Source organism: Thunnus thynnus, chromosome 4 (genome assembly GCF_963924715.1).
Source record: "Thunnus thynnus chromosome 4, fThuThy2.1, whole genome shotgun sequence".
Lineage (NCBI taxonomy): Eukaryota > Metazoa > Chordata > Actinopteri > Scombriformes > Scombridae > Thunnus > Thunnus thynnus.
This window is the reverse complement of record NC_089520.1, coordinates 9,478,958-9,506,256: the sequence shown is the minus strand read 5'-3', so window position 1 is coordinate 9,506,256 and position 27,299 is coordinate 9,478,958. Positions and strand designations below refer to the sequence as shown.

The following is a 27,299-nucleotide window of genomic DNA, read 5'->3' as shown; positions in this document are numbered from 1 at the left end:
CCCTGGTTTCTATCTTTTTAAGAGCACAATGGAAAAAGAGAGTTTCAGGCACACAGTCTTAATGAGTAGCTTGAAATAAATGCAATGAGCCTTATCATGGCGACACATACCGCCCCTGCGGTCCAAGGCGTGACAAGGGTTGGTTTGGGCATCATCTTGGAACTCCTATCACTGTCAATGCATGAGTTTCATGAAGCTAGGCAATTAGTCAGTGAGAGCGAATGAGTGAAGATGAGAACTCCCCCACCCCCCAACCCAAGTACACCGGCGGACAGGGATTACCACCTGTTTGTGTGCCCTTGCCAGTGGGTCCTCCTTTGTTTGAAATTAGGGAAAAGGAATCAAGCCTTTGATGTATTTTCTCTTTTAATTGACTCCTCAGCAGTGTGTGCTGCTCTGTCCGGGAGAGGATATGCACTGCATCTCTTCGTTTTTTTCAAGTGCAGCCATCAGAAATTAGATATCCATAATAAAAAAGGCACATTTCACCTTCAATAACCCATTGCAATTCAAGTGAGTTGACAAGTTTGTAAAGAAACGCACGGTCCTACTGTACTCTATATGCTGCATAATTATCACATTAATCATTATCAAGTATGGTGGCTCTAAAAGGAACTTCCAGCTAATCACTGGATGACATCCTATAATTGTTGAATGCCATCTTGCCTACCATATGTTTGAAACCACCTGGAAGCCGTTCTGTGATACAAAATGTATACAATACTGTTGTGTCATTGGACTGGGATGCACAAGATAAGATTTCATATAAATATCAATTAACATTTAAGCCAATACCGCAAAATATAATTCTCCAAATATTTTACCATCAATATAGAAACCAAACATGTTGAACGGCCATTGCACTGTGTCAAATACAGGATAAGTACAGGTCACAACTGTTGGCCCCAACCAACAACCTGGTATTAGTCTGGTGAATCCAGCATTGCTTTCAGAGATGAGGTGGTCAGTGAAGCTTGACAGCAGTAATGTGCCCTTTACACTCAACTCGGCAGTGTCACACTAACAGCAGCATCCATCCTATAAACCTTCACCAGCGGTTGGAATAACAGCAGAGCTAAAGCCACAAACACTACAGCTGGTCTGAACAGCTCATTAGTCCTTCATTACACCAGGTGACAAGGTGTCTTTGTCCTTTGCCGAGTGCTAAGTCCACATCTCCACTGTTAGCTATGGAGAGGGAGTCGAGTGGACATGTGAGTGATAGGAGAAAGCAGGTAGAAAAAGACATAGTAATGGAAAGAGGAAGGAACAAGGCCTGCCAGTCAGTATTGATCAAAGCTTGTATGTCCATGCATGTCCTACTTTGTTAAGGTTTGTCTACATTGGGGTGTGTGTGTGTGTGTGTGTGTGTGGGGGGGGGGGGGGGGGGGGGTCTCAGACCTCTACAGAGTGTTGAAGTTTGTGCAGCTCTGTAATGATGCAGAGATCTGCTTTTATAAACACACACAGCTGATAACAGAGAGAGTGTTTGAAATCATTTGCTGCAGAAACAAATGTTGGCATGTGTGAACAAATGACATTTGTGTAAAAATCAAACAAACAAAGCTCTGCATTATCTCCACATTCAAATCAGCCCCTACTGTGTGACTATCTACTAAATAAAACATTTGATTGGTTGAGTTTTTTCTCATTTTCCTCCCAATTACATTGCTCCAAATTCCCATTGTGTGTTTATCATTCCTGCTGCTACCAAGCCCCTTTAGTTGGCCTGATGGGAATGAAAATAGAGTTTATCATTTCTTACTTTTACTGATGTACCCAGATTTTTTAGGAGTGAATCATTTGAAAGGATTTTCACCTTTTTTCACATGTTAAAAAGTTCTGTGTCCTGCTGCACATGGATACCGTTTACCACAGTTTACTGTTAACATGGTCCTCTGGTGGTAAGGGGAGCTAAGAACATGCATCTAGTAAAGATCAGTCAGAGGTCCTATCACATTTAACGATGAAATTATAGAATGTTTGGACTGCAAGTGGATTCACCTTTGAATATTCAAAATACTGTAAATACCATTAAAATACCTGAACTTGCCTATAGACCTTACATTGACATAGTGTCATGGACATACAATTGCGTCTCTTGGCTCTGAGAAAGTTTTACAAATATTGACCGTGTACAGTTGAAATAAAGACTAATTATAAACAATAACAAACCAAGGCCAGGTAAGTGGTCTAAGCAGTGATGGGACCTTTGCTTCCCTGCCAGCTGATGGGGCTATCTGAATGGTAGTGTCATTCAGGTGGTCGGTTCACTCCTTTGCTCCAGAGTGAAATATCTTTAAAAACATGGATGGATTTGCATGAAATTCTATACACACCTTCATGGCCCTGAAAGGATGAATTCTAATGACTTTGGTGATCCCCTGACCTTTCCTCTAGTATCACCATCAGGTTGACATTTTAATTTTAGAGAAAAATGCATCCAATACTTCAGTTTATGACCAAAACCTACAAAAGTTCCCATTAGCTGTACTGTATGATTAGTGCTAATTAGCAATTATAGCAAACTAAAATGTTGAACATGGTAAAAATACGGTAATACCTGCTATATATATCGGCATGTTGACATTGTCATTGTAAGCAGGTTAGCATGCCGACGTAAGCATTATGTTAAAGTACAACAGTGTTACAGTATATCCTCACAGACCCACTAGCATGTCTGAAAACTCTGAGGTCAGAACTGTCAAGTGTATCATTTTAAGGCTTTGTGAGCTTGTTACAGGATATCTTCATCTTAAGACAGATGTAACAGCTTCTAAATCATTACATCCCTTGACCTACATTTGTCTGTCTCTTTGCTCTCAGCCATTGTATTGCTGAGGTTTTGTCAGCAGTATATTTTCTTGTATCCCCACTGGGGTGGAGTGTACATAATCAAACCGTACAAAACTGAGAGTACACACAAATTTGTAAGTAGTGATGAGATCCCTTGGGTTCCTGGTGCAGGTGAGTTCAACGTCATTGTAAGTATACAACCATGTTTATCCAAAACGGACTGTGAAAGGTGTTATTTGAATAACGCTATGTCGTCAAGGTATTGACTGTGAAGATTTTAAAATTGACTCATGTTAAGCAGCAGGGTGCCGGAATAAGTGGCGTCAAACCAGGCAGGCTATAGCGTCCAGCAAAGTCATGGATAAATGATTCAAAAGTACAGCATATCTGACAAAGCAGCGAACATCCATAAGGGAAAACAATGGAAAAAAGTGAAGTGAATATGGGTGCATGACCCTCTAGCCCTTCTCCAAGTCATATCGCTTACTACACGTGCCAAGTTCTGCTTCTCCAGATCCTGGATATGCACCACAGCCCATGTGAAGTCAACCCTCATGAGTCCACATTAGCGAGGAAGACAAGGTTAGGAAAGAGGTAACCAGAGCTGACCTGTTAAGCTCTGTGGGAGATACAGTGAACCAGAACTGTGCCTCCTCTGCGTGGCCACTCAGCTGATTAAGCCCATGTCTCTGGAGGACTGGGCTAAGGAAAAAAGGTGAAGGAATAAAAGGAGACATCCCTAGCCCGGCTCACTACTGATTACTACTGATCTTGAGACTCAATAAGCAGCTGTCTCTGTATTTGAGCGTCCAGGTTTGTCAGCTGCTTTTTTTTTGATTTGTTGTAACTAAAGAAAATGTAAATACATATTAAATTTGTACTTTACATGATTTAATAATTATTTGCTACTTGTACATGTTGTTTATGCTACTTTTGTATTTGACATGAGGTCAACTAAAACATATGTAATTGCAAATTGAGTAAGTGGTTAAATGAAGGTTGTACATTTGCCCTTTTCCTGATTCTATTTTTGCTGGAAATGTAGCTCCTTAGTATTGAAAATGGAAAACATATTTATATGGTGCGTGTGATTAGACACATGCATTTTATTAATTGTTAGTGCTTTTGTTTGGTTGTTCAAATTTAGCATCATATTTTATATGTTATCAACTTTTATTTATCCACGGAGGGTTTGCTTAGCACACATCGCTCCTTTCCAACAAAAAGCCTTCTAACCATTCACACAGCTACGCACACTCACATCTGGGAGCTATAATTAAATGGTAATGGTTTGCAGTTCAGCATCTGAATACCATATTAACATTACCCAGAAGAGTTTGTTTTCTGTCATTCATTATTGTCTACCACAGCCGGAGAAGTCGCCCCCCCCCCCCTCTTGTACACCTCTAATGGCACAGAGTACAGATGAACACCTTGGAGAATGACTGCACAAAAATGGAAAGCATGACAGAGAAAACATTCAGGTTGATTTTCTCGAGATAATGGTGCGCATTCAACTACCATAACTCAGAGCTCAGAGCGCTACAAGAAAATGAAGCTTATTTGTGTGTGAGAACTCCAACAACTACAAAGGGTTTGATTCGTTGTCCATGCGGCAGCTCCAGGCAGTAAATCTTGATGACATCACAGATTAGAATGCTGGCTCTCTGAGGCTGTGTGCATAAATCTTTTTCAGAAAATGAAAGGAGAGGAAAATTTCCTCAAATGCTGCAAAAAAAAACAACAAAATAAAAAATAAAAAAACACCTTGTCTAGCAGTTTCACTGATGAATCCATCCATAAAAGTATTCAAACCGTGTTTTAGAGAAGAATGAGAATATTTTTCAGCTGGGAAGGTAGGTGGAGTTGACCTTGCAGATAAGAGTGGCGGAAATCTTACATGCAGTATTTGCTTGAAGCTCATTATTTAATTGGTTGACTGGGACATTTCTTTCAAACAAAAGCGTTTCAAGTTCCAAATGTTTTAAGACTGATAGGTTCGCTCCCAAGTTGCTCCTAAATGCTTTAAGGATAACGGGCCTCATGTACGAATGTCTTCTTATTTTTCTCTTATATTTGTTCTTGCACAAAGCAATGAGAGGAAAATAAGAAAATCCTATGTGGGATTCAACTCTAACTGCCTGAACTGCCACCTGTTCATGAGGAGGTGCACATTCATGAGATGTGATCATTAACATAATCCATGCCCCTAAAAACTGCAATGTAAGGCTGCATGTTCCGCTCCGTTTGTGGGTGAGTTTCATTCACAAAGATTTCCCAAAGAGTAAAAAACACTGCACAACTTCAAGTCTTGCTTTCAGAATTCAGAAGAACTTTAGGAGAGACAGGGGGGAGATCTGGAACAATTAGAAAAGATGAATCAAGCTAAGATGTCATCAGAGCAGCTCTGCGCTGTGACAGAAATGAAGAGGGAACGCTTTGATGTGAAGTTAGATGCTAAAAAACATCTTTCTAAAGCAAAAGCGCTCCGTGATGGGAGGTGGTCAAGGGATATGACTGTCACAGAGATATTAGAGGAGAGAATATTATAGTCTGCAGGTGATGTGACACTGTCAGCTGCAACACAACATGATACTGGATAGAGACCTGCAGAGAGACACAGAGGCAGCTGTCGGAGTAAGAGAAGTTTCCAAGCAACTACTGAAATGTAGAAGTTACTGCACCAAAATATGGCCATTAAAATCAAAAAATCTAAAAAAATATATATATATAAACGTTGCATTAAATTTGTTTTACTTATATATCAAATCTCTTTGTTAATTTCAATATCATATTTAAACTCAAAATTAATTCAGATTAGGACTTTATAACTGTAAATAAAACAAATGTTTCTACCCAGTGAAGAAAGGCAGGGATGAACTATTCATGACATGTACGACAGGTCTGGACCACTGGACCACCAAGTACGTGAAAATTAATGAATGCCACAAACGTTCTTGAATAACTCATACGTGTATTTTAAGTGTGCTTCTTGCACGAGGCCCATTGTGCTTAACTTATGTTTTGCAATGTGGACAATAAGACATGGCAATCTGAATTATTTCAATCGAGTTTCAGTGATTTCCATCAGGTGAGAAAACTAATTTTTTATGACTTTTCCTTGAAATATTTACTGCTGTATATACACAAACAGAAAATGAACAGTAAACATAGTGTCCCATAATTCAATATATACAGATAAATGTCTATATTTTCCCCCCTTTAAAGGCCAGCAACACATTTCTGAGAATTTGTTCAGGTCAAAAACTGTATAGTTTTGTAGTTACCTGAGTAGTGAGGCTGGAGATGTCCATGACTGTGACAGAATTCCCGCAGCTTGCCCACACTGAGTCATCCAGCACCAACAACATCCGCACTGGTTCTGAGCCCAGGTTCACACATCTGCGGGAGTCAGGGTCCCAAAGATCATCTGAAAAAAATAAGGACAAGGACTAAATATGCTATTCGAAACTGCAACCTATAAACAACTAGGATGTGAAGAAACCCCCTAATATTATAGACTTTTATCACAGCTATAGCCTACAATTATATTCAAAGAGTACTCCACCAATTATGCATTATACCCCAATTACATTGTTGAATTCACAATAGACAATTAAAAAAAAAGAATCAAAATCATCGCAGCAGAACCAGAGATATCATCTTTTTATTTCATGCATTCTTCTTCCTTGTCAAAAACTGGCATCCACATTTCCCACAAAGCAACTGCACTGCTGACAATTTAGTCAGACACTCAATTGTGTTGTGACAGTAAAAGCTAATGTAGCCTTGAGCTGCTAGCCTCAAGCAGTGATGAGGTCTGGTAACCTCACTCCTTTAAAACTCAACAACCCCAATGTTTTTCATTTTCAGAACTTGTAATCTTCAGCCCCAATTAGGGACAATTCATCAGACTTTCTGCAGGTCCCTTTGGAGCAAGAAAAGGCTTTATGCAACTTTTTTTTTTTTTTCACATATGCAGTAGTACTCCCCAGACCTGTAAACAGACTTTGTTTAAAAATCAGTGGAGTTCCCCTTTAATTAACTCCACACATGCTCCACTACTATTTGAACACTGTCACATTGAGCGAAGCAATTAAATTCAATTCTTCCCACTTGTACCGCAGCAAGTTAACTTGGTGTTTACTTTAAAAAATACACTTAAAGCTATTTAACGGTGCTGAGCAATTATTAAAGCGTCAGTGGAAAGGCTCACAGCGGAGGCTTGTTTCTGTCACTCTAATAACATTTTTTTTAAAAAAACAAGTGAGAATATAAACTACAGGTTGACTAAATAAAATGACTGTGGACTTCCATTTCAATGGAAGACGCCACACACTGCGCAGCGCAATGTTTGCATCCTTCCAACCCGAATGATAATAAGTCTGGTGTACACTTTAATCCATATTCCAACTTCTTTATCACTACTTTTCTCTCTCTCTCTCACTGTCTTGCTCCCTCTTTTTGCTTCATCGGTGTGAAAGTGAAACAGACCTTTTTTCTTTGACTTTTAATCACAGGGCACACGTTGCAGCTACCACAGAAGCACATTATAAAGTGAATTACATAAGCATTTCCTTTGCTATGCGTTAATGAAGCACATTTAGAAAAGGGAGTGCACCCAGCCATTTAATTAACATTTTGCGTTGTTTATTTCTGCCTTTCATTGCAGAATAGCTTTACAATGCCTTCTGACTCCCACAGGTTAATTGCTTGGCATGTTATAAAGGTCATTTTTCCACCTTTTAAAAATTCACTCTTGTAAATCTCCCTCCAGTCCGTCACACTAAGCCCGGCAATGCCAACGCTTTTCCCCTCTTTAACATGGGTGGGGAACAGACCAAACTACTCTGCCTCGTCTTACAAAATATTTTCATTGTAATTTGACATGATGTCTGACGTGCATATATCAGTGAGGAAAGCTAAAGCGTATTATTCACTACGCAACAATGTGCTGCGGGTATTCATACGCCTTTTGATAAAAGTCTCAACTGAAGCCTTGGCATTTCCTGGCTGCTGCAGACTTGTTTTTAGACAGTAGCACGCTAGTCAAGGGCATAAATCTTTAACAGATGTGCCGAATCCACAAACATTCCCCGGCACCCTCCAGAGCTTTTCTCCTGTCCTTTTTTTTATATACAAAGCATGAATAGTAATATTTAATCGGCATGCAGCAGCTTGGTGTAATTAATCACCCTTTCTGCTTCGGAGGAGAGAAGAGCACAGGAGGAAGGCAGGCACATTGACATACTTTGGCCAGGTAAAAGGAATCCAGTGATAGAGCTATTGTGCTCCCGCTGGCAGTGAAGACCGCAAACCACTGCTGAGATGGTGTTAAGCCCCCCGCGATGCATGACTAAACATGGCATGCCATCTACCACATGGTGAAGTGTTATTTTCATACAGTCGGTGTGAAAATCACTAGGAACGGGAAGTATAGCGTAAAGGGAAAGTGATTCTAAGGCAGTCATTTGAAATGTAGTCTAAAATTAACATAATGTTACAAACACTCTCATTCTGAAACTGGGTATACTGAAAAATGTATCAAATGTGAAACATAACACCAATATTTACACTGTGGGCCAAACCGTGTATTACAACACAATACAACACAATTACTTTAGAGCTCTTTCATAAATGTATAATGCAAGAAAACTCATTTGTACTAATTAATTCGCTGTAGGAAAAAAAGTATTTTTGTTGATTAATAAGCCAGAAATAAATAAAAACATTTCATATCTCATTAATAGACAGGAGTGGTGGACATGCAGATATGTATCCAAATGAGCAAAAGGTAAATAAAATATCCATTAACCTTATATTAGTTACCAACCAACAAACATTTTAAAAATTCAATTTATTACATTTGCTTGTCTAATTGCATTTTGCATTTTGCAAAAAAAATGTTGGGATTCACAAACCATAGCGATGATGGGCCTAATTTACTGTATTTAAAAGATATCCAAGTTCACATAAATAGCATTAAGGAAATGTACTAAATGTGTTTCATTTTTCATAATATTTTGATGAATATTTTCAGTATGTAATAACCTCATTTACATTATTTTGTATTTTCTTCTCTCATTTTAAATTTGTGAATTATTGCCAATTATTGATTAACTTCTATTCAGCCGATGTTAATGTAGATTTACTGAAATGTTTTGTGCATCTATTAGTGATTTACATATATATAGTTTTTCAAAATGTTTCAAGGTCTGTTCAGTACCTAAAAAGCTTAATAATAATTCTTGTTTACTTTAGAGAATTAATGAACTGGAACAGTTTGATTTCCTGTTGACGTAATCACGCCAGAGATACAAAGAGACAAAATGATGTAGAGCAGGGAATCGCACACGTGTTAGAGACGTCACAGAGTATCTAGTGTTCATTGTGTATTTTTTTTTGTTTGTTTTATTGGACTGTGAAGTGTTCCCTGGTTAATACACTTGTGACTGTGACTGTGAAGCAAGCTAGTCAGTTCAGCTTAGCTAAACCGCCGCCATCGTGGGAGAGACGTCAGTCATTTTCTTCTCTCGCACGAACGAGGTCGCGAGACCGCGGTCGGGGAGGAGCTTCGGCGGTTGTCGCAGATGTTTAGCACAGCGCTGAGGATGGTCTGCTATCAGCGAGGGTGTGGTTCCTGCTGCTCATCGCTGCTGTCCTGCTGCAGGCTGAGATAGGCCTGGTGAGAGTGATTTCTACAGACACGGCAGGAGCTGTTCTCACTCTACACACAGAGGCGCTTCTGTTCTGCTTCCTCATGAGCTCCAACTATAAGCATGCCAATTAACCTTAATGCAAGCTTGCTTAAAGAACAAACTAAAACAGAGAGTGCACTCAGGTTAACACAGACTAATGACTAAATTATCCGGGTCTTCATGTATGGTTTTCTGTTTTATTTTTCATATTGGGTTTTGTTGTATTTTGATATATGCAATTTCTGCATTCAGTTAATACAAGGTCAAAACTGAGATACTGTGCGTGTGCTGTTATTTCTCATTACATGCTGTATAAATGAATAGGTTAATTAATATATTTAGAGACATTATATTGCGTTATTAAAACCAGGATTTTTTCCCTTAGCCTTACATTAGTTATTAGAGTGAGATTCATAGTTTACCCTTGACATTTTTATTATATAATGAGTTGTCTCTGTCACCATTTTACCAAGTATTGGAGTTTAAAGGGGTTTAATGCTTTATTGAGTACCACATAAAATGTTCCTCCTACCAGGAGCCTATGCTGAAAGGGTTACAATTACTGTATATATCATCATATTACATATTACATAAATGGGAAAAAAAATGACTTACTTCCCAAACAGACCATACATTGAGGGTAGCAATAGGCACCACTGTGACAGGCACTAAACTACAGCCATCACTCTGGAAACAAAGCAACCTTGGAAGCACCTTACCACTGTTATTTCTTCCATAAACGATCATGTTCCCGTTCCGCAGGCCAGCAAACAGGAAGCGAGAGGAGTGCTTCAGGCACAGCACGGGGCAGCCCTCTGGGTTATGGAGGGTCAATAGGCATTGTGCTGCAGTGTCAACACTGCCGTAGACCAGTATGCTAGAAGAACAAAAGCAGCACAAGCCGACATGATAAATGAGTATCATTTGAAATGACAGAGTGCCTCGTTTTCATGCAGTTTGATTTAACAGTGCACTTTGGAGCAAAGCATTGTGTATGTGCAACCACTCTGTCTTTCTCATGTTCGAAATGCCATCTGAACTTTGCTGCATCTTATTGTCTTCTTCAGAATGACAAATGTACATCGCTGTTGGTTCCTCCTTGTCTGAGAAGAAAATGTTAAGCAGCATTGGAGCTGACAGTCTTTCGTGTGTGCTAAAATGCTGAAATTGTATTTCATTTTACTGTATGTCTTTTTTTTCTTTTTCCCCGGACAGACATTTATAATGGAAGAGAGTGAGTCAGCATAAACAAGCTGCTGACACATGTCCTCTGACTCAGGTTCTTATACAAACAACTAAACACTACTTCGAATTAAAAGTATAGAATGGTGGTAATGGCTCAAGGTAAAGGCTGAATCTGAAATTCAACAATTTTCTCTGGAAAAAAAAAAAAAAAATCATTCACTGTAACTATGACAGGAGACTGAGATTAAACCTATCCTCTATTACACACAGTAGGGATCAGAAGGTTTATTGGATTTGAAAATGAAACAGTGATCTTAGCAGCAGTGCCAGTATTGATGCTGTGTTGGGGTATCAACTCTGATTTCTTGCTTTGATGAAATATTGACAAGCAAATCTATACTGCTAGAAATCTAAGGGGACTGTTACAACAGATAATACAGGATATTATTTTACAAAATGTGGAGTGTACTGAGAGAATAACATTTGTGCTCTTATCTTTGTTTATCCTTCATTTTCAAATTTTCATCTAATTCTATATCAACACAAATGATTGTTTCTCTTTTTTTTCTCGTGTATCTGTTGCTCTCTGTGATAGCAGCATCTCACCGTCCATCGTCTAATCCAACACATATGTTGGCTCCCATCCCTGAGGGGGCCTTGTGAATTCCAGTCTCCACATCCTCAGTCGGAGAAGGTTCTGGCACGTATTCCAGACATCGGACAGCAGAGCCTGTTTGCAAGCTCTTTACAGCCCTTGGCATGGGCCTGTTGAGGGAAAATATCTCTATCTGCCCCTGACAGCCTTCTCCTCCACCAGCCACCTGTAGGAAATAAAAAAAAACCTTGCTGAAAAAGTTCAAGACCACATGTTAAGATTCACCAATGGAGTGAATCATAATGCCACAGGTAATAAACTATGCTGTTGAAACAATAAAAAAAAAGCAGGAACAGCGAAACCAGACCAGTCTCTCTTAGATCACGCTTGCGATGTGTATTTGCTGCCTTAATCAAATCATGGAGGCCAGAGGATAATGTGTCTTTGGTTAAACATTCACTACCTGTCAGCTATTTAGATTTCAAAAAAGCTCAAATAAATTATCCTTTCAGACCCTGTCATTTTAGTTCCCCCTTCACTTTTTTTTTTGAATATCACTTAGATTTCTAAACACATTATGTAATGGATTCACAGTGTCATCTCTAGAACATCAAACAACTCTCGAAACACTGCAATCTTTTCATCAGAGAAGAACAGACAGGCTCTGAGTCGCTTAACACTGAGGGCTTTTTTAGAATTTACAAGATAAAGTGACTGATCTATTGCTGGAGTCACTTCATAATAAAATTAAAATGAAATCATTTTCAATTCATTAAACTGGCATCTGATACTAACATGTCCAAGGTCGTGCTGAACACTTCAAAATACTGTACTGAGTGTCCCAAAGAAGTAAACACAATTATAAAAGCAGAGTTGTTGCAAGCTGGAAACTTTTAGTGGCTCAATTAGGAGAACGTCCTCCATCAATTAACACCTGTAGATGTCTGTCCTTTTTTTGAAGAGAGAACAAGTTGTGAAAAAAACTCCCTAAAAAACAAGACAGCTAACCTTACATGTTAGCATTAAAGGTCCACCAATCATAACAAGCTTCCCAAGGTGATCCACACCCCATAGGCTATGTGTCTATCTCAATAGAGGCTTGATTTCCTATGTACCACATTTATATTGGCCTTTGTCTAAGCCTGTCAATGCCAATACAGAGAAAACGAAGACTGTAAGAGCCCTCCAACCTGTCTCTGATGCATTTCCAATTAAAGTGGCATTGCTCCTATTCCCAAACAATTAAAGTGTCGCTGTGGGTTTTCAATATGATTTCATTCATTACTCCTGATTGAGGCCTAGTTGGATGTCCAGAAAAAAATGTCCTTCTCGGAAAAGAAGCACAGCTGCTTGCTGCTAGACACCGAAGATTTATTCTCTGTATGAATCACATCGTGTGAATGTGACATGAGCTAAATATAGTCTTTAGCTGTTCTCCTCCACGCTCACCCTTATTTGCATGCAATCATTTGTTTGATTTGTATCAGCGTGCAGAATCTGGACAGGAGCGATCCTGTGGGCTCTTGAGAATGAGCCAGAACAAATAATGGTCTGTTGCACAGGGTGAAAAGAAGATAGGGAAGACTTATCTTGCAGCGAGGAGCCCAAAAAAAACACGGCTTCAAGTGACTGTGTAACTAGAGCCAGAGGCAAAGCCCCTCCTCATCCAGACTCCTCCACAATTTATACATTCACGTGTCTATCTGTACCTCCCAAACCCCTCCATACACCACCATCACCACTACCCCTGTCATTGAACACAGTAGCCTACTCTTTTCGATTCAATTCCCCCTGATATCGAGTGCAAATAATGTGTCCAAACAAAGTCATCACTACTTATTTAAAGAAATAGATATCTGGAGTCGTGCCCTGGACAGATTCCTCTTCTCAGCTTGGGAGAAGCAAAAACTTCCCTAACAGTAAATGCTCAGCCAGCATTAATTAGATTGGCCTGGACGCAGCGAGAGAGCGTGGGAGAATTGTCATGATGGTACACTCAATGCTCACTTGTATTTGCTACATTAAGAAGGCAAAAGTTTGGGCCACCAGATTGTTGTAGCCTGAGATGGATGCATTTCTTTTCCCATCAATGATACTTGTTATGAATCCTAACTTCCTGATAAAGGTGTATAAAATGAGAACCATAAAGGCAGATTAAATGCAAACTTTATCTAAAATTGTGAAGTAGGATGTTGGGAAAAGTGGGACAAGGAAGGTGAAGGCAAACAGGGAAACACTGGGGTATCAGGCTGATTAGACACAATGTCATTACTCTGATCAAAGCACATAGAAATCCCCATAGCCCATCTCACTTTAACATGATTAGTGTCATCCCTTATTTGACAAGCCTGCCAGGGAGGTAGAACCAACTGGGGGCGGAACGCTCAGCCACTAATTATTCTTGCTGGATCCGCAGGCTTTCTCTATTATTTTTTCAGTGGATCCCAGTTGCTTTTTTTTGTTTTGGTTACATATAGTACGGTACAGTACGTAACATTCACAAAACTGGAAGAAGGTCAGATGTCCTCAGTTCTGAAAGAAATACTTGTTTACAAGGTTGGTTTCAGAGGAATTCACTTCTAAGATTTTAATTTCATTCATAACAAAAATGTCCTCTGAAAATTCAGACTCTTAAGTGAAAGGCCTCCTTCAGCTGAATTTAATTTAAGAATTTCCTTACAGACAGCAGTTACAATAAAGGACCAATAGTCCTTGGGTCCGCATAGGCAAACATTTTCAGGTTATTTAAATTAATAAGTGTACCACAGTTTATTCAGAATATCAAATGTGACTGCCTCTAAATACAAAAATGCATAGGTGCTTTTGCATTATTCACCGAACAATGCATCATCTCTGATGAACCTCTAACATTGTACTTCCATAAAATCCCTGTACTTTTTCTTCTTTTGAAACAAACTCCCTGAAACTTATCACCATTAAAGACTACCTGCGGGTAGAGCTGTAGACTTGAGACTTGTACCCGAGTCAGATTATGTCACAAAAATGTGGCCTTGAAATTTGACTTGGACTTGACCGCAGTGAGACTTGACTTGATTTTAGGAATTAAAAACCTTTAGGTTTTAACCTGGTGATATCCCGGACCAATACAAAATAAATAAGGCACTAACAGGAAGACCTTGCATGGTTGCATAATTCACATATTTAATTATTAGGCATATTGATTTAAAGGACTTGCTCTTAGCTATGTATAAAACGCTGACACAGCTTTGAGAGGAAAATGCTCAAATGCAGTGTAGATTTTAACGGTTAGCATTAAGAGTCCTGAAAGACTTGAATTTTCACATTGAAGACTTTGAGATTTTCTCTGACAGATTTGTGACATGACTTGGACTTTTTTCCAGTTTGACTAAAGTGCTTTGGTAGCAGGACTCTTAGTTGTATGGCTTACTGTTATCCTTTAAAAATGTGTGAGCATTATAATTACAGATAATTGCTGAAGCCACCATTAATGGCTTACTTTTCAAGAATGCATGCAGTTGTAAAGGAAATCAAACCTTTTAACGCAACACGTCAGTCTAGCCTTCACTCACTATATGAGATGTATTCTCCTTCAAGACCAATGTAACACACAGCATGTGGGCAACCTAACTTTCTTCCTCTAAATGGTGTGGGAGGACAGGGTCGGGGTCATTTAAGTCATCTATAATAGCATGTTCTTAAAGAAGATCAAGGTCAGAGTGGCCTAGGCTCATTCAAACACTGATATCACAGTGCCCTAAAAGCCAGCTCCACCATATCTCTTCTCCCCCATCTGAGTGAGCATCCAGTAGTCTTTAGAATAGCTCCTCAAAAGCAATTAAGTCTTACAGACACTTAACCGTACTCTGTCTCCTGGAGGGCCTACACTTGATTTAGTCACCTTTTAGGTCGAAAGAGGATTACCTGATAAATTGCCCACCTTCTCCAAAAAGGAGGGAGAACAAAATTTGAAACTTAAAGATTAATAGCAGATTCTCAGCATCATTTTTTTCTCTCTCAAGATTCATCTAAATTCTCTGATGGCATAATTTTCCCCACTCATCGTAGAAATGCTCTGCAGCTGTTACCTAGCACTAGCCTTTATACTGGGGGTCTCCAACACGTTGCTCGCAAGCTACCACTAGCTCGCTACCACTAGCTCGCTACCACTAGCTTGCTACCACTAGCTCGCTACCCGTTTCTGAGTGAATAAATTTGAGTCACTTGGTAAATTTGTTTAAATTTCTATACAATCAAATTCACTGATATCCCGCCCCCCCCGACACAAAATGATTATTTGTCAATCAGCTGTCAATTAAACAAGTTATAGGGCTGTCAAATTTGGTTACGTCAGTGACGCCGTAACATTAGGCAAAGTTAGCAGGCTAGCAAGCACGCACCAGTTTTGACCATGACTGCGGAAAATAGTCAGGCAAACAATCATATTTTAGTAGTTAAATTAGACAAGTAGTTGTGTTGAAAGAATGAAGTTTCTAAAATAATAGGAATGTAAAGATAATATTTGAAGGATGTGAGTTTAAAGTTTTCTCTTATTGTTAAACAATAGTCAAGTTGAATGCTTTTATATTATAAAGTAAGTTATGTCAACTTATATATAAATATGTTTCTGAAAGTAATCTAATCACATAAGTGTTGCCTAACTTTATTTCCTTTCACCATAGTTTTAAACTTTATTTCAGTAAATGGTTTAAGTTTTGTAAATAGTTCGAGAAAGTTGAACTACTGAAGGTTGTATGCTTAGACATCATGAAGTGTTAATATGAAGGTTAATGTTTGTTATTAGAAGAACTGACTTATCATGAATCATGTAAATTGCTTAACTGTTTTTGAATGGTTTTACAAATATGATACAAGCTGACAGGACCGTTATTAATCAGAAATAGAAAGAAATTGAATATTCATCAATAATTCGGCACGAAACCCTTTAGAGCACACCCAAAGCTTATTATGTGTTATTCTAACTTATAAAAACAGCCTCAAAGAGATTCCTCTTTGAGCTGGCCTCCAAGAACTAAAGAAAGCTCTTAAGATGTCTCTTTTATTTGTTTTTCAACCAAATATATCCGTATTTAACCTTTTATTGCAACAAGTCAATTTGTTTTGTTTTATTAGTAACATTAAGTCTCGTATTTCCACGTATAGTAATTTAATTTGAAGTAAATGCGTTCAGTATTTTATTTTGAAGTAGATGCCGCTGAAGACTTGAGCATAGTCAGACTTAACTTTATACGACACTCGACTTAAGTTACTACAAGCCAACCAAAAGCCTGAATTAAAGAATTTATTTAGAGAAGTTGAATTAGCTTTACCTTAGCATTCCCCGGTACAACATGTTAATCCTCGAGTCACGCACTTCGAGCCACTCTTGCTGAATAATTGTCTTTATTAAATTTGTATTATCCTTAGGCCTTATTTATTTATTTATTTATTTATTTTACTTTCTTTTTATTTATTATTTTCTGTATATAATCTATATATATTATATTATCTATGCTTTATCATGTATCCTCAAGAAGTTTAGCTATGAATAAATGTCTTCATTTATCCTAAAAGTGTTTGCCTGTTTCTTTGAGCTGCAGTAAACAGAGGTCACTGTTTGGGACAAGAACTTACGATTATGAGACTGATTCATTGATTAAATTGAACAAGGGTTAGTGCTCCCTCCTGGCACTAACAAATCCTAACCAAAAAGGAGGTGGTGCCCTAATGACGAGGTAATTAATTAATAAAGTATTAATACTCCTACAGCAAATACAGCAACAGAGGCTTTGTTTAAAGTGGCGCACATCCTAATGAAGCACAAAAAGCCCTTCACCAATGGTGGGATTGTAAAAGAGACAGTGACTGCAGTGGCTGAAACGTTATTCAAGAAATTATGCCTGCTATTGCCAATGTACAATTTAGTGCTAATACTGTGGCAAGTAGAGTGTCTGCGCTGTCTGCAAATGCAGACACGGGGCATCGACAGGTGCAAATGGTTTTCGATTCAGTGTGATGAGTCAGTTGATTGATGACTTTTCCATAAAAGAAGAGTTTTTGACCTCACTTCCACTAAATCTACAACCAGAGGAGTTGATATTTACAATGCTGTGAAGGACTACTTTGTGGGGAAAAAAAAGATCACTGTTAAAAAGCTGGTGTCTGTAACAACTGACAGAACGCTGGCTATGACAGGGCATTGGAAAGCCATGCAGGGGCAGTTGACGCTTTGAACGTACACAAGTACTGTGACCTACTGTCCAAGCTTGGGACACGAATTTGCAGACAGATTTGGTGACTTTGAGAAACTTGAGCCCTGTGTGACATTTATTGCCAACTCCTTCATGAAGGTGGACATAGGTGAGATTTCAGGACAGATGGCTGAACTGTTCTGTGTCAGTCCTGTGGAGATTGAGGTTATAAACCTCCAAAATGATGTCCATCTAAAAATCTCAACAGCATTCACAGCATTTCTGGAACCTAGTAGTAGCCAGAAAACTATAAGAACCTTCACCAAGCAGCTCTGAAAATGTTTTGCTATGCTTTGTTTGGGTCTACATACCTTGTGAAGCAGTTTTTCTGACATGAATGTTATAAAATCTAAGTTCAGAACAAGATTGACAGACGAACATTTAAATGACTTCATAAGAGAGAACCTAATTGGATACACTCCAGCATACACCTCTCTTGTTGACTCCATGCAGTGCCAATCATCTCACATGTAACACATGCATGTAAACTACAGATGATGAAGGGAATGTGAAGGGAAGTGATGTGATACAGTGACATTATATGATGTGAATTTAATAGTATGAGCTTGACACATTGAAAATGTAAAGAAATGCATACACAAAAAACATGCACATGCTGTTGCATTTAAGATGTTTTGATATATTGGATATCAACATCTTGTTACTGTTCACACAAAAGAAGCTTATTCAGCTGGTTTGGGTGGAGATCAACTATGTGAATAAATGTTACTAATAACATGAGCAGCTCTCGGCCACTTTCATTTTGTCAAATTAGCTCTCAGAGGAAAAAAGGTTGGAGACCCCTGCTTTATACTGTATTAATTCACAGTTTCCTAGCGACATTTTACAGAGAAAAATGGTGCTTGTCCCAATCTTAGCCTTGAGATATATTTTTTTATTTCTTTTTTTTTTTTTAAATACATAAATGAGAACAGAATGTAGAAAGGGTATTTAAATGGTCATGGTAATTGTGTTAAAAGCTAAAATTATCAGCAAATACAGAATATGAATTATTTTGCCTTGTTATTGATTTTAGTCATTTGGCATTCAATGGTGTGTGTGTGGGTGTGTGTATATGTATGCATTCATGTGTGTAAGCAACACATTACTTACCCAGAGGTAGCCTTGAGGTAAAGAGGTGCTCGCTGCAGAGAAGCCCAACAATGCACAGTGAACAGGATTGTGGAGGGCTGCTTCAAGCTACGAAAAAAGAGACAACATTAATATTAATTTATTTTGATCATGGCTCCACCCTGCCAACTTCCTTTTTTATTCTTTTGATGTAGTAATAGCAAATTGGCACTGGCTTATCACTTTTCAATTAGGGACATATAACATTCCTGCAAAGTGCCTCAACTTTGCCATCAACAAGAACTTTATTTCATCTGGGAGTTGATAGCTTCCCACCCACATTATAAGATGTAAATGCAGTTGTATCACATCTTATATTTTTTTTTAATGAAAAGGAGTCAGTATGTGGTTAAAAAGATACAGATTATCCACAATAAATGTGGACTCTTCTCTTCTCTTAAAGATTTTATCTCATTTCCTGTAAGCCCACAATAAATTCATGTTTTTAATAGTTGTGTGAATAGTTTGTATCTAAAACAGCAATTGTATATGTTCAATGCTAAAAAAAAAAAGGATGATGGAATGAAACAACAGACTTATCCTGCATTGTTCCTATTTGTACATAACCTGCAGGTCTTACATTTTAGATTGCTTTCTGCTACAATGCCAAGATCATAAATTAATTCTTCATGTTTCAGTTAATATTGGAGGGAAATATTAGAGTTTTGGTCCAGTTTTAACTGTCTCTACACAATGCTTGATTTTTTTTTCATGCATAGATTTGGTGCTTAGTTTTAGTTCTGGTTATTTTAGTAACCATGCTGCTCACTAACCCACTCACTACCCTGTGTATGGAATGTGTTGTCCGGCTAACTTTACAAGACAGTAAATAACAATTTGTCCGTAGGAGGTGGATAGGCAGTAAAAATCTTTCCATTTCCTGGTTATTTCAAAATGCATAAAGGTTGAGTTAATGATTACATGCTTGGTGCAGACCATCTCTGCACCACAATCATTTTCAAGCTTTAAGATACACAGAGCAGTCACTTAAAAGACACAAGGGGTTAGTATAACTGCAATGTGACATTTACCTTTGGAAATGAAATTGGTCAAACCTGGGAATACACCAGAGGCTTTAACATTGAAGCCCTGAGCCGAGGCAGTTGTCAGACTATATGTTATCAATAAAAAGAGCCAACGTCTTACACATTGGGAAATGAATCCATATTCCTTCGACATATGACAGATTTGTTTGCCTGAAACACATTGATGGAGGTTGACATTCATAGTTAGCTGATGTGCATCGAACCTCTGCAGTAAAAGCTGTTCTTCTAACCAGCGGTCTATCCAGTATGGAATGATTATTATTTTGGTGTTTGACTGCTGAGGGTGGGCCATGTGACAGACAGAGCAGCTAATTGTGTGTTGTCGGGCTGGTGTGGGGGGGGTGGGAGTGGGTGAGATGTGGGTTAGAGAGGGGGAGGGAAGAGGAGAGTGGGTCAGCGATGACTGCCGCGTGTCTTTAACTGTCGTCCTCCACGGTGGCAAGCATCAATCACAGGTAATTTATAGCCTCCCTTGGCCAGAATCCTCCCCCTTTTCTCTCTTGTTGGGTGTGTTTGTCAACACTAAACACACAAAAAAAAGGATACTGGCCACTGCTCTCCCCATCTGCACTGCAAGGCTATTCCTCCACTCCCCCCTGTGTCTGTCTCCATCTATTCAAATTCACTATGCAGATGCATGGCTTGTCCTCTCTATCAATCACTCAGTCCCACTCTCCCATTTTTCCCCCATCTTTTACTCGTGTTTTATGCTTGCTCTGTTTCCTCTGTCTCTATTTTTTTTTTTCTCCCTCTCCCCTTCTGCCAGCCCGTCAAATGCAGAGGAATGTTTTTTGATAGGTAATTAAGTGGCAGCCATAATAGGTACCCATATGGAAGCCCTGTGGTTAAGAGAGAGAGAGTGGCTGTGGACCAGAGGGACTGGAGCACTAAAGCGGACGCTGCTGGTAGTATGGTGGCGGTGGATTTTATCAGCCACCTGAGACTGGCAAGCATGGTAGGCCAATCTTCACAGGCATAGATTGCTTTGTATGTTAACACTCTCCAGAGTAAGTCTGACAATACTAGTGGGATATATCCACTCTATCAGAACAGTCCTATCACAACTTCATAAGGTATTCAAAGGCAGGAATGTGCACTGGGATCATTCTGATAAAGAGCTGATGTGTAAATGAAGAGGCTTGTTTCTTAATAAGATATCCACCATTTGAGAAATTTGATGCCTACTTTTGTAAAAATGATTCTGGGTATAAAAAGGAAATCTAATTTCTGAATATTGTACAAGTAATTAGCTATTTGCTAATGTCATACTATTAAGCTTAAAATATTAAACTGCCCTTCCTTCCATAAGGGACACTTAATTACAGTCAATGCATACAATCATGAAATAATTAGCATAAGACATATTTTTCATGAAATCAATCTGGAATTAAACTATTCTACTGATACATAAAGCAACATTTTGTATGAGAATGGTTCACAGGGTACACAAGGATACCACAGCGAGGATAGATTGTGTTCCCATTAAAGCGCAGACAGTGACTATGATCAATACAGTAAACCACTGGTCCACTTATTGAACTTCTTTAAACAGCCAATGGAAAGAGCCCGGGTGAGCATAACAACAAAGCCTGTGAGATCATTTCTACCTGTGAATGTGCAAATTATATCGACAGACACAAAGGAAATGGGTGTCTTCAGCAATGACCATATCAGTGGCGATCCCAATGCTAATAAGGTATGAGTGAGGCACCATTTAAAAATCAATGCGATCCAAGCTTTCTCAAAGTCAATTGTCAGTCTCGTTTATAGAAAAGTGTGTGTGTGTGTGTGTGTATGTGTGTCTGCAGAGCTGTAGGTGTGAAGTTGAGAAGCTGAAGCAATTCCCAGGTGTGGAGGCAGGATGAGAGAGGAAGGTGAGCCTGTAAGCTGGTTGAGGGAGGTTTGATGGAGGACTTCAGGGAGCGTGGGGAGGAAAAGGGAGGAAACGGGCAGGTGAGCTAATTAAAGTGAGATTTGTTGATGTGATGAGAGGGCGGCCTCCCAGCTGCTGGTTACCAATGACCCAATGGTCGACAGAAAGTCCGCCCCACCCATTACCCCAAGAGGGCGCCAGCCCATATGCTAGTTCCAGGTGGCAATAGTTAGCAGAGAAGCATCCACTGCTTTTCTGTAAGATAAATATAAAATGTGTATAATTACACCCTTACATGGGGATAAATGGATGGGATCATTTATAGTAACTGTCTTTAATGTACTGTGAACATTTTTGCCGAGTTACACTATGCTACTCTTGGCTCTATATGTCAACAAATTTAAGTAGTGGTGGTTATTGGTAGTGGTCTAACATGTCAGGGTAGGATTTTAATGATTCATGCTCTTGGCTGTCAGACTGTCAGAGCAGTGTCCCCTTGGTAAGAATGTATTCCCCCAAAAGCAGTTAATGTTGTTTTACTTTCCAAGGCTACGCAGGTGCACTGTTTTTGCTTACAGCAATATTCCTCTGTAAGCACTGTGAAATCTACACTCAGATATGTGGAGGATTTACCACACATCAGGTTTGATAGAATTTCTATCCAAAAGGGGTCCATGCATCATATTCGTCGGGCCCATAATGTTATCAGTGACAGGACACACTGCAGCCAGCACTGCATTGTTTGGCCTCCGTCGTGCTTATGTAATGGATACTCTTTATTGGAAAGAATGCTCAATAGTCACTTATGAAACACTGCATTTAGCTAAACTCCTGAGCAAACATTTCTGGACTATTCAAAAGGAAAAAACTACTGTATAGCCTGCTGAAAATCAAATAACAAATATTATCTCCATGAAAGGCAGGCATACAGAGAACTGGGTGCTGTATATTAGACCCAGGGAAAGAAAATATGCCTGTATTTTTTTTTTTCTAATTCCATAGTCACAGTGCCTTCTCCCAATTCCACATACCAACAATCTTTTACACGCACTAACAAGCACTAATAGAAAACTTCCACTGTTTATTAACTGGTAATTGACTGGTGCTGGCGCTCTCTCCCTACTGCAACCCCACTGCCTAAGGCTACGGGCAGGAAGGCCGCAGAATGAATCACCAGTCAACCTGAAATTACTTACATCCAGAGCACTGCTACAGGTAATGCACACTAAAGAAGCTACTAACATGAGAGATTTTGCCAAGTTGCTGCTTGGGTTATCAAGAAGGCAAGCCCCGATGAAGAGTGGCACTATTTCATTGCTAAAATATAAATGGAACCTGTGTTATTCATGTTTGGTTTCAATATGACCTTTTGAGTCAATATGAGCTACATAAGCAACCAAAAAATAAAATAAAATAAAAAATCTGACACAGTTATGCTGTTGCTAAAAGTAATGCAGAATGAGACAAATGTTGAATGAAAAATCAGGGCAACTGGAAAAAAACACAAGTGAACTGTAGGAAAACTGAAAAACAGATGGTGAGATCTGAACTGAACAAGAGAGAAGGCGACTGTTCACTGTGAGTATGACTCGGGGGGGGGGGGACCATCTATTTTTCAAAGTAAAATTATCGAGATTACTGGGTCAATACAACTGATTCTGAAAATACAAAAGGTAACTACCCTAAAAATGAGACCAAGTAAATTGACATGACTAAGGCTGTGTCGGAATTCACTCCCTTGACTACTCTCACTGTTCCTTTACTATTGCTATTCCCTATATAATAAACACTCTGTCGTGTACTCCACAGTAGTGGTTTCCAACCTAAGGGTTGAGCCAGACAAAGGGATCACTAGATAAATTTGAGGGGTTCCTGAGTTGGTTAATGGGACAGTAAATCAGAAAAACATATTTCTGATACTTAAATATGTCTATTTTATTATATTTTTCTCAAATGTCTGTTTTTGTCTAATGAATTACTGGATAATAGCTCTTCAAACCTTAAAATTATTCAAATACAACAATGAAAAAAAAAGAAATCATTTTCATTTCTCATTTTCATTTTAATTTTTTAGTCAGAAAAACAATGAAAGGCATTGTAAAACATTATCAGCTGCTGTGGGACTGACTCAGTTTAGAAATTGTTTTCCAGCAGGTTTATTACTGTTCTACACAGTGAGGACAAAGAGTGATAAAATAACATAAAGACAAGAGCTCAGACGCTCAAATATAGAATGTGGAAACATGGATATAAAACACTAGATGCAATGTATCATAATGACTTGCCATTCTGGGATGGAGCCATGTGGCAGCCATCTTACCTGAGTCTAGTTTTAAACTTGCTGTAAATGGAACCTATGGTGAAAGAGGCTTATGTTGTATTTATAATCCTTGTATTTTTCTACCAATACATCCATACTGTTTTTTACTCAATGTAAAGACAACTGTGCCTGTCTAGAACGAACCAAAAAACAAAGATTCTGTTAAAATTTTGATCATTAAAGCTCTAAGAGTACAAATGGTGCTTTCACTCATGAAGATAATCTCATAATTGTGCATTTATATTGCAGACAATGATTTTACCTGAACTTAATATGTAAGAACTGTCTTTGGTGCTCTGATGGCTAATATACTACATTAAGCAATATCTTTTATGTAGAAATCTGAAATAGATTCAATATTATGGCAGGTAATTACAATCAGAAACACACCTGCTATAAAATATTAATATATTTATTAATGTCATAAATTGTACATACCACAAGATATTTCTCTTTCTCTAAAGAAATTTGCAAAATTGCAAGCTTGACCTGAACTGCTGAAGTGCAAATCTCCTTTCTCCAACTGGATTACTTTAACTGATCAAGACATGGATTGTTTTTTATTTGCTTTACTGAAAGGAGGCATGAGGTAAGCTGACAACAAGTGATGTTAATATATGATAACTGATTGCAGGGATCAAGGCAGCTAAAGCAATATGTTGGCTGACTGTATGGTTGGTTAATGTTCCGTGTTTCTGTGGCTAACATTACTGTTATGTTGATTTGCCTGGGCTTAACTTTTTGTGTAGCTGGCTTACTGGATTTGTCTTGAGGTGTTATAAAATGGGATTTAAGAGTGAAGATGAGCACTTCTCCCTGTCGTTAACATGTTTTATGTATTACACTTGTTTGACAGCTGTTTAGCGGTCAAATGTTAAGGCAATATTAATAACTTTGTTATAATGTTACTAAACATTAACTTTATTCTCTAAGTATAACTAACAGATCAATGCTGTTGAGAGCTAGTAATCAGCTGTAACTTTGACTTAGAACTCAGCTGGCCTATTTAGACCTATGGTCTTTTTGGTCGTTTTGGTAAAGCAATTAGGTGCTGCACAGTTGACAACCATAATTGCTCTCAATAGATGACTATTGTAAACACTACCCAGGTTAGATGGTGGACAGTTATCCCATGATGTCGCTTCTAGTGTTCTATATCTAAGCGTGGAAATATATAGCAAATAGGGAATGATTTTGGATACAGCCTATGAATGAGATGAGATGACACTGACAAATGTATACTAATCTACATCTCATATCTCACAGTAACTTTAGCTCGTTTGAACATTATTTGGCTTTAAAAATGGTGGAAACAAATGTTTTAACTAATAGAAACAGATCTATTTTAATTTAATTTAATTTAATTACCTACAGTAATTAAATTAAATTAAATTAAATTAAATTAAAATAGATCTTCATCACAACTTAAAGGTTTTTTCACAGATTTTAGTGTGTAGAATGATATTTCAAGCGGCATGGCACATCCTCAAGATATATTAACAGTACACAGTTGGCTACATAAGCTGTTATACTCACATACAGTATATGGACATGTATACTCTCATGACACAACCATACCGGGACAGCAAAATGTTGTTTGCTCATTATCTGTTTTCCAATACATCATACTCTCTAATGAACCTAATACAAAAGGACAACAGGATCAAAGTTGGAACTTGCTGTTCATGTTATGATTTCATGAGCTAGATGTCACACCGTGATTTAAATTCCACCAGCATCTCCAAGCAGAGATCAAAGGGCCAACCACCTGCTGTGCTTGCAGGCCTGCGTTACGCTCAGAATATTCAAAGTCATTTGAAGACAATAAGATTAAACCATCTGCATGAGAGGGCTGAGTAGACAGCCTGATTTTTAACTCTTAATAGGCCTGTATCAGGTCCTTTAGAGGTGGTTAGGACTTGCGGCAAAACCATGTGGCTATCAGCTTATTATTAAAACCAGCTCAGGACATTTCCTTCAATTTAATAACCACTGTCTGTACAGTACCGATTCCCTGTCTCCCCTGGCTATGCCACAGATCATATCAGCAATAAGTGGAATGAAGTTGGAGAGTGGTTTTGCATATCGCTGCTCAGAGCCACAGCCTGACATTGGTAGGACATCACAAACTCATATTCATGACTCGACTGAGATTTCTTCCTCGTGTCCTTCACTGCTCCTAGCTGAACGATTGCAACACGCCCAACAAATGTGATGCAAATTCGTTGTGTCGCTATGCCCCCTCTTCACACACACACACACAACTCCACACACCCACACTGCTGACTCCTGCGGCCATGGCAGTTCCAACTCTGGATGAAAGCAGTGTACTGCCCCTGCATTAATGGGTTCAAAAGAGGACTACAGGCCAAAACTTCTCTGTGTAGTCAATCACTTCCTCCATCTTCCTTACCCTTCTGCCAGAGACAGGAGACATCCGAAGAGAGCCCAGACAAGCTTTGGATGAGCGATCTTTACCCACCTCAAAGAAAGAAACTGACACAACTGTTTGTCAACATGGGGTCCAAGATGAAACCCTGGGCACAAGAGTGGATAAGGCTTTCCATAATCCTTAATATCAGATGGCAGGAAACACAGAACAAAGGGGGCTCTGGTGCCAGCTCAGTTCTAGCCATGTGGCGGTTGACACTACTTTTGCCAAGGAAGCTCTGCACATCAAGGAGTACCTCCCGAATTTGAGTCTGCCCCTACAATCCTTGGATCCTAATTCTATGGCCTGTTTGGCATAACATGAGACAAACACAAATCACAACTGTTTCACAAATACTAATCCACTTCACTTTAGGCCCTTTGTTTCCAGCCTATAATATGATATTTTTAAAACATTCTTTTTGTTGTTGTTATTGTTGTCTTTATTTTCTAACTGTCTTATCCCAATCAACTCAGGAGTTTGTTTTGATGACAGAACTGAAACGGGAGTTAACTTATTAGCTTCAACATACAGCAGTCAAAGTGAATGAAAACACTTTCCAAATCACATAAAAGCTAAATGGAAAGTTCACATTTGCAGCTAAAAGAGACCAGAAGGTAAAGATATGACCTTAAATATCTTAACACTGGACAACAGCAATAAATTAAGCAGCATCCAGAGTGGTAGTAGTCCGTGCAACAGTAGCAGGAAGACTAATTAGCTGAGAAGAGAATAAGGAGAGAACATGTCACTGCAACAGACAGGACTGGTTTGGCACAATAGGAAACCAAAGAGGAGAGAGGGCTTTCTTCCCTTTCCTTTTGAATTGATGCAGTTTTTGCCTATCGTCCTCTCTGCATTGATGTATAATCACAGAGGAAGAATGTGACCGAATTACCACATTTAGCAGATCTGCAGGATTTCCCTTCTGGGAGCATAATTTGTTCGTGCATGCTATCTTGACAAGTACAGAGTGAGCAGAAACCCTGGGCCA

The 27,299-nt window shown here is 38.8% G+C and overlaps 1 protein-coding gene across 4 annotated transcripts in view; it reads right to left on the bottom strand.

The window, feature by feature from the left end:
- Positions 1-27,299, bottom strand: part of arhgef10la (Rho guanine nucleotide exchange factor (GEF) 10-like a) — a 125,159-nt gene that overhangs the window by 10,003 nt on the left and 87,857 nt on the right. For all 4 annotated transcript variants that reach the window (XM_067586494.1, XM_067586495.1, XM_067586496.1 and 1 more), the window contains 4 exons: positions 18,618-18,704; positions 11,286-11,500; positions 10,214-10,371; positions 6,084-6,226 (listed from right to left, as the gene is read on the bottom strand). In XM_067586494.1, the coding sequence (XP_067442595.1) occupies positions 6,084-6,226; positions 10,214-10,371; positions 11,286-11,500; positions 18,618-18,704 (603 nt within the window). The remainder of the gene's footprint in view (positions 1-6,083; positions 6,227-10,213; positions 10,372-11,285; positions 11,501-18,617; positions 18,705-27,299) is intronic.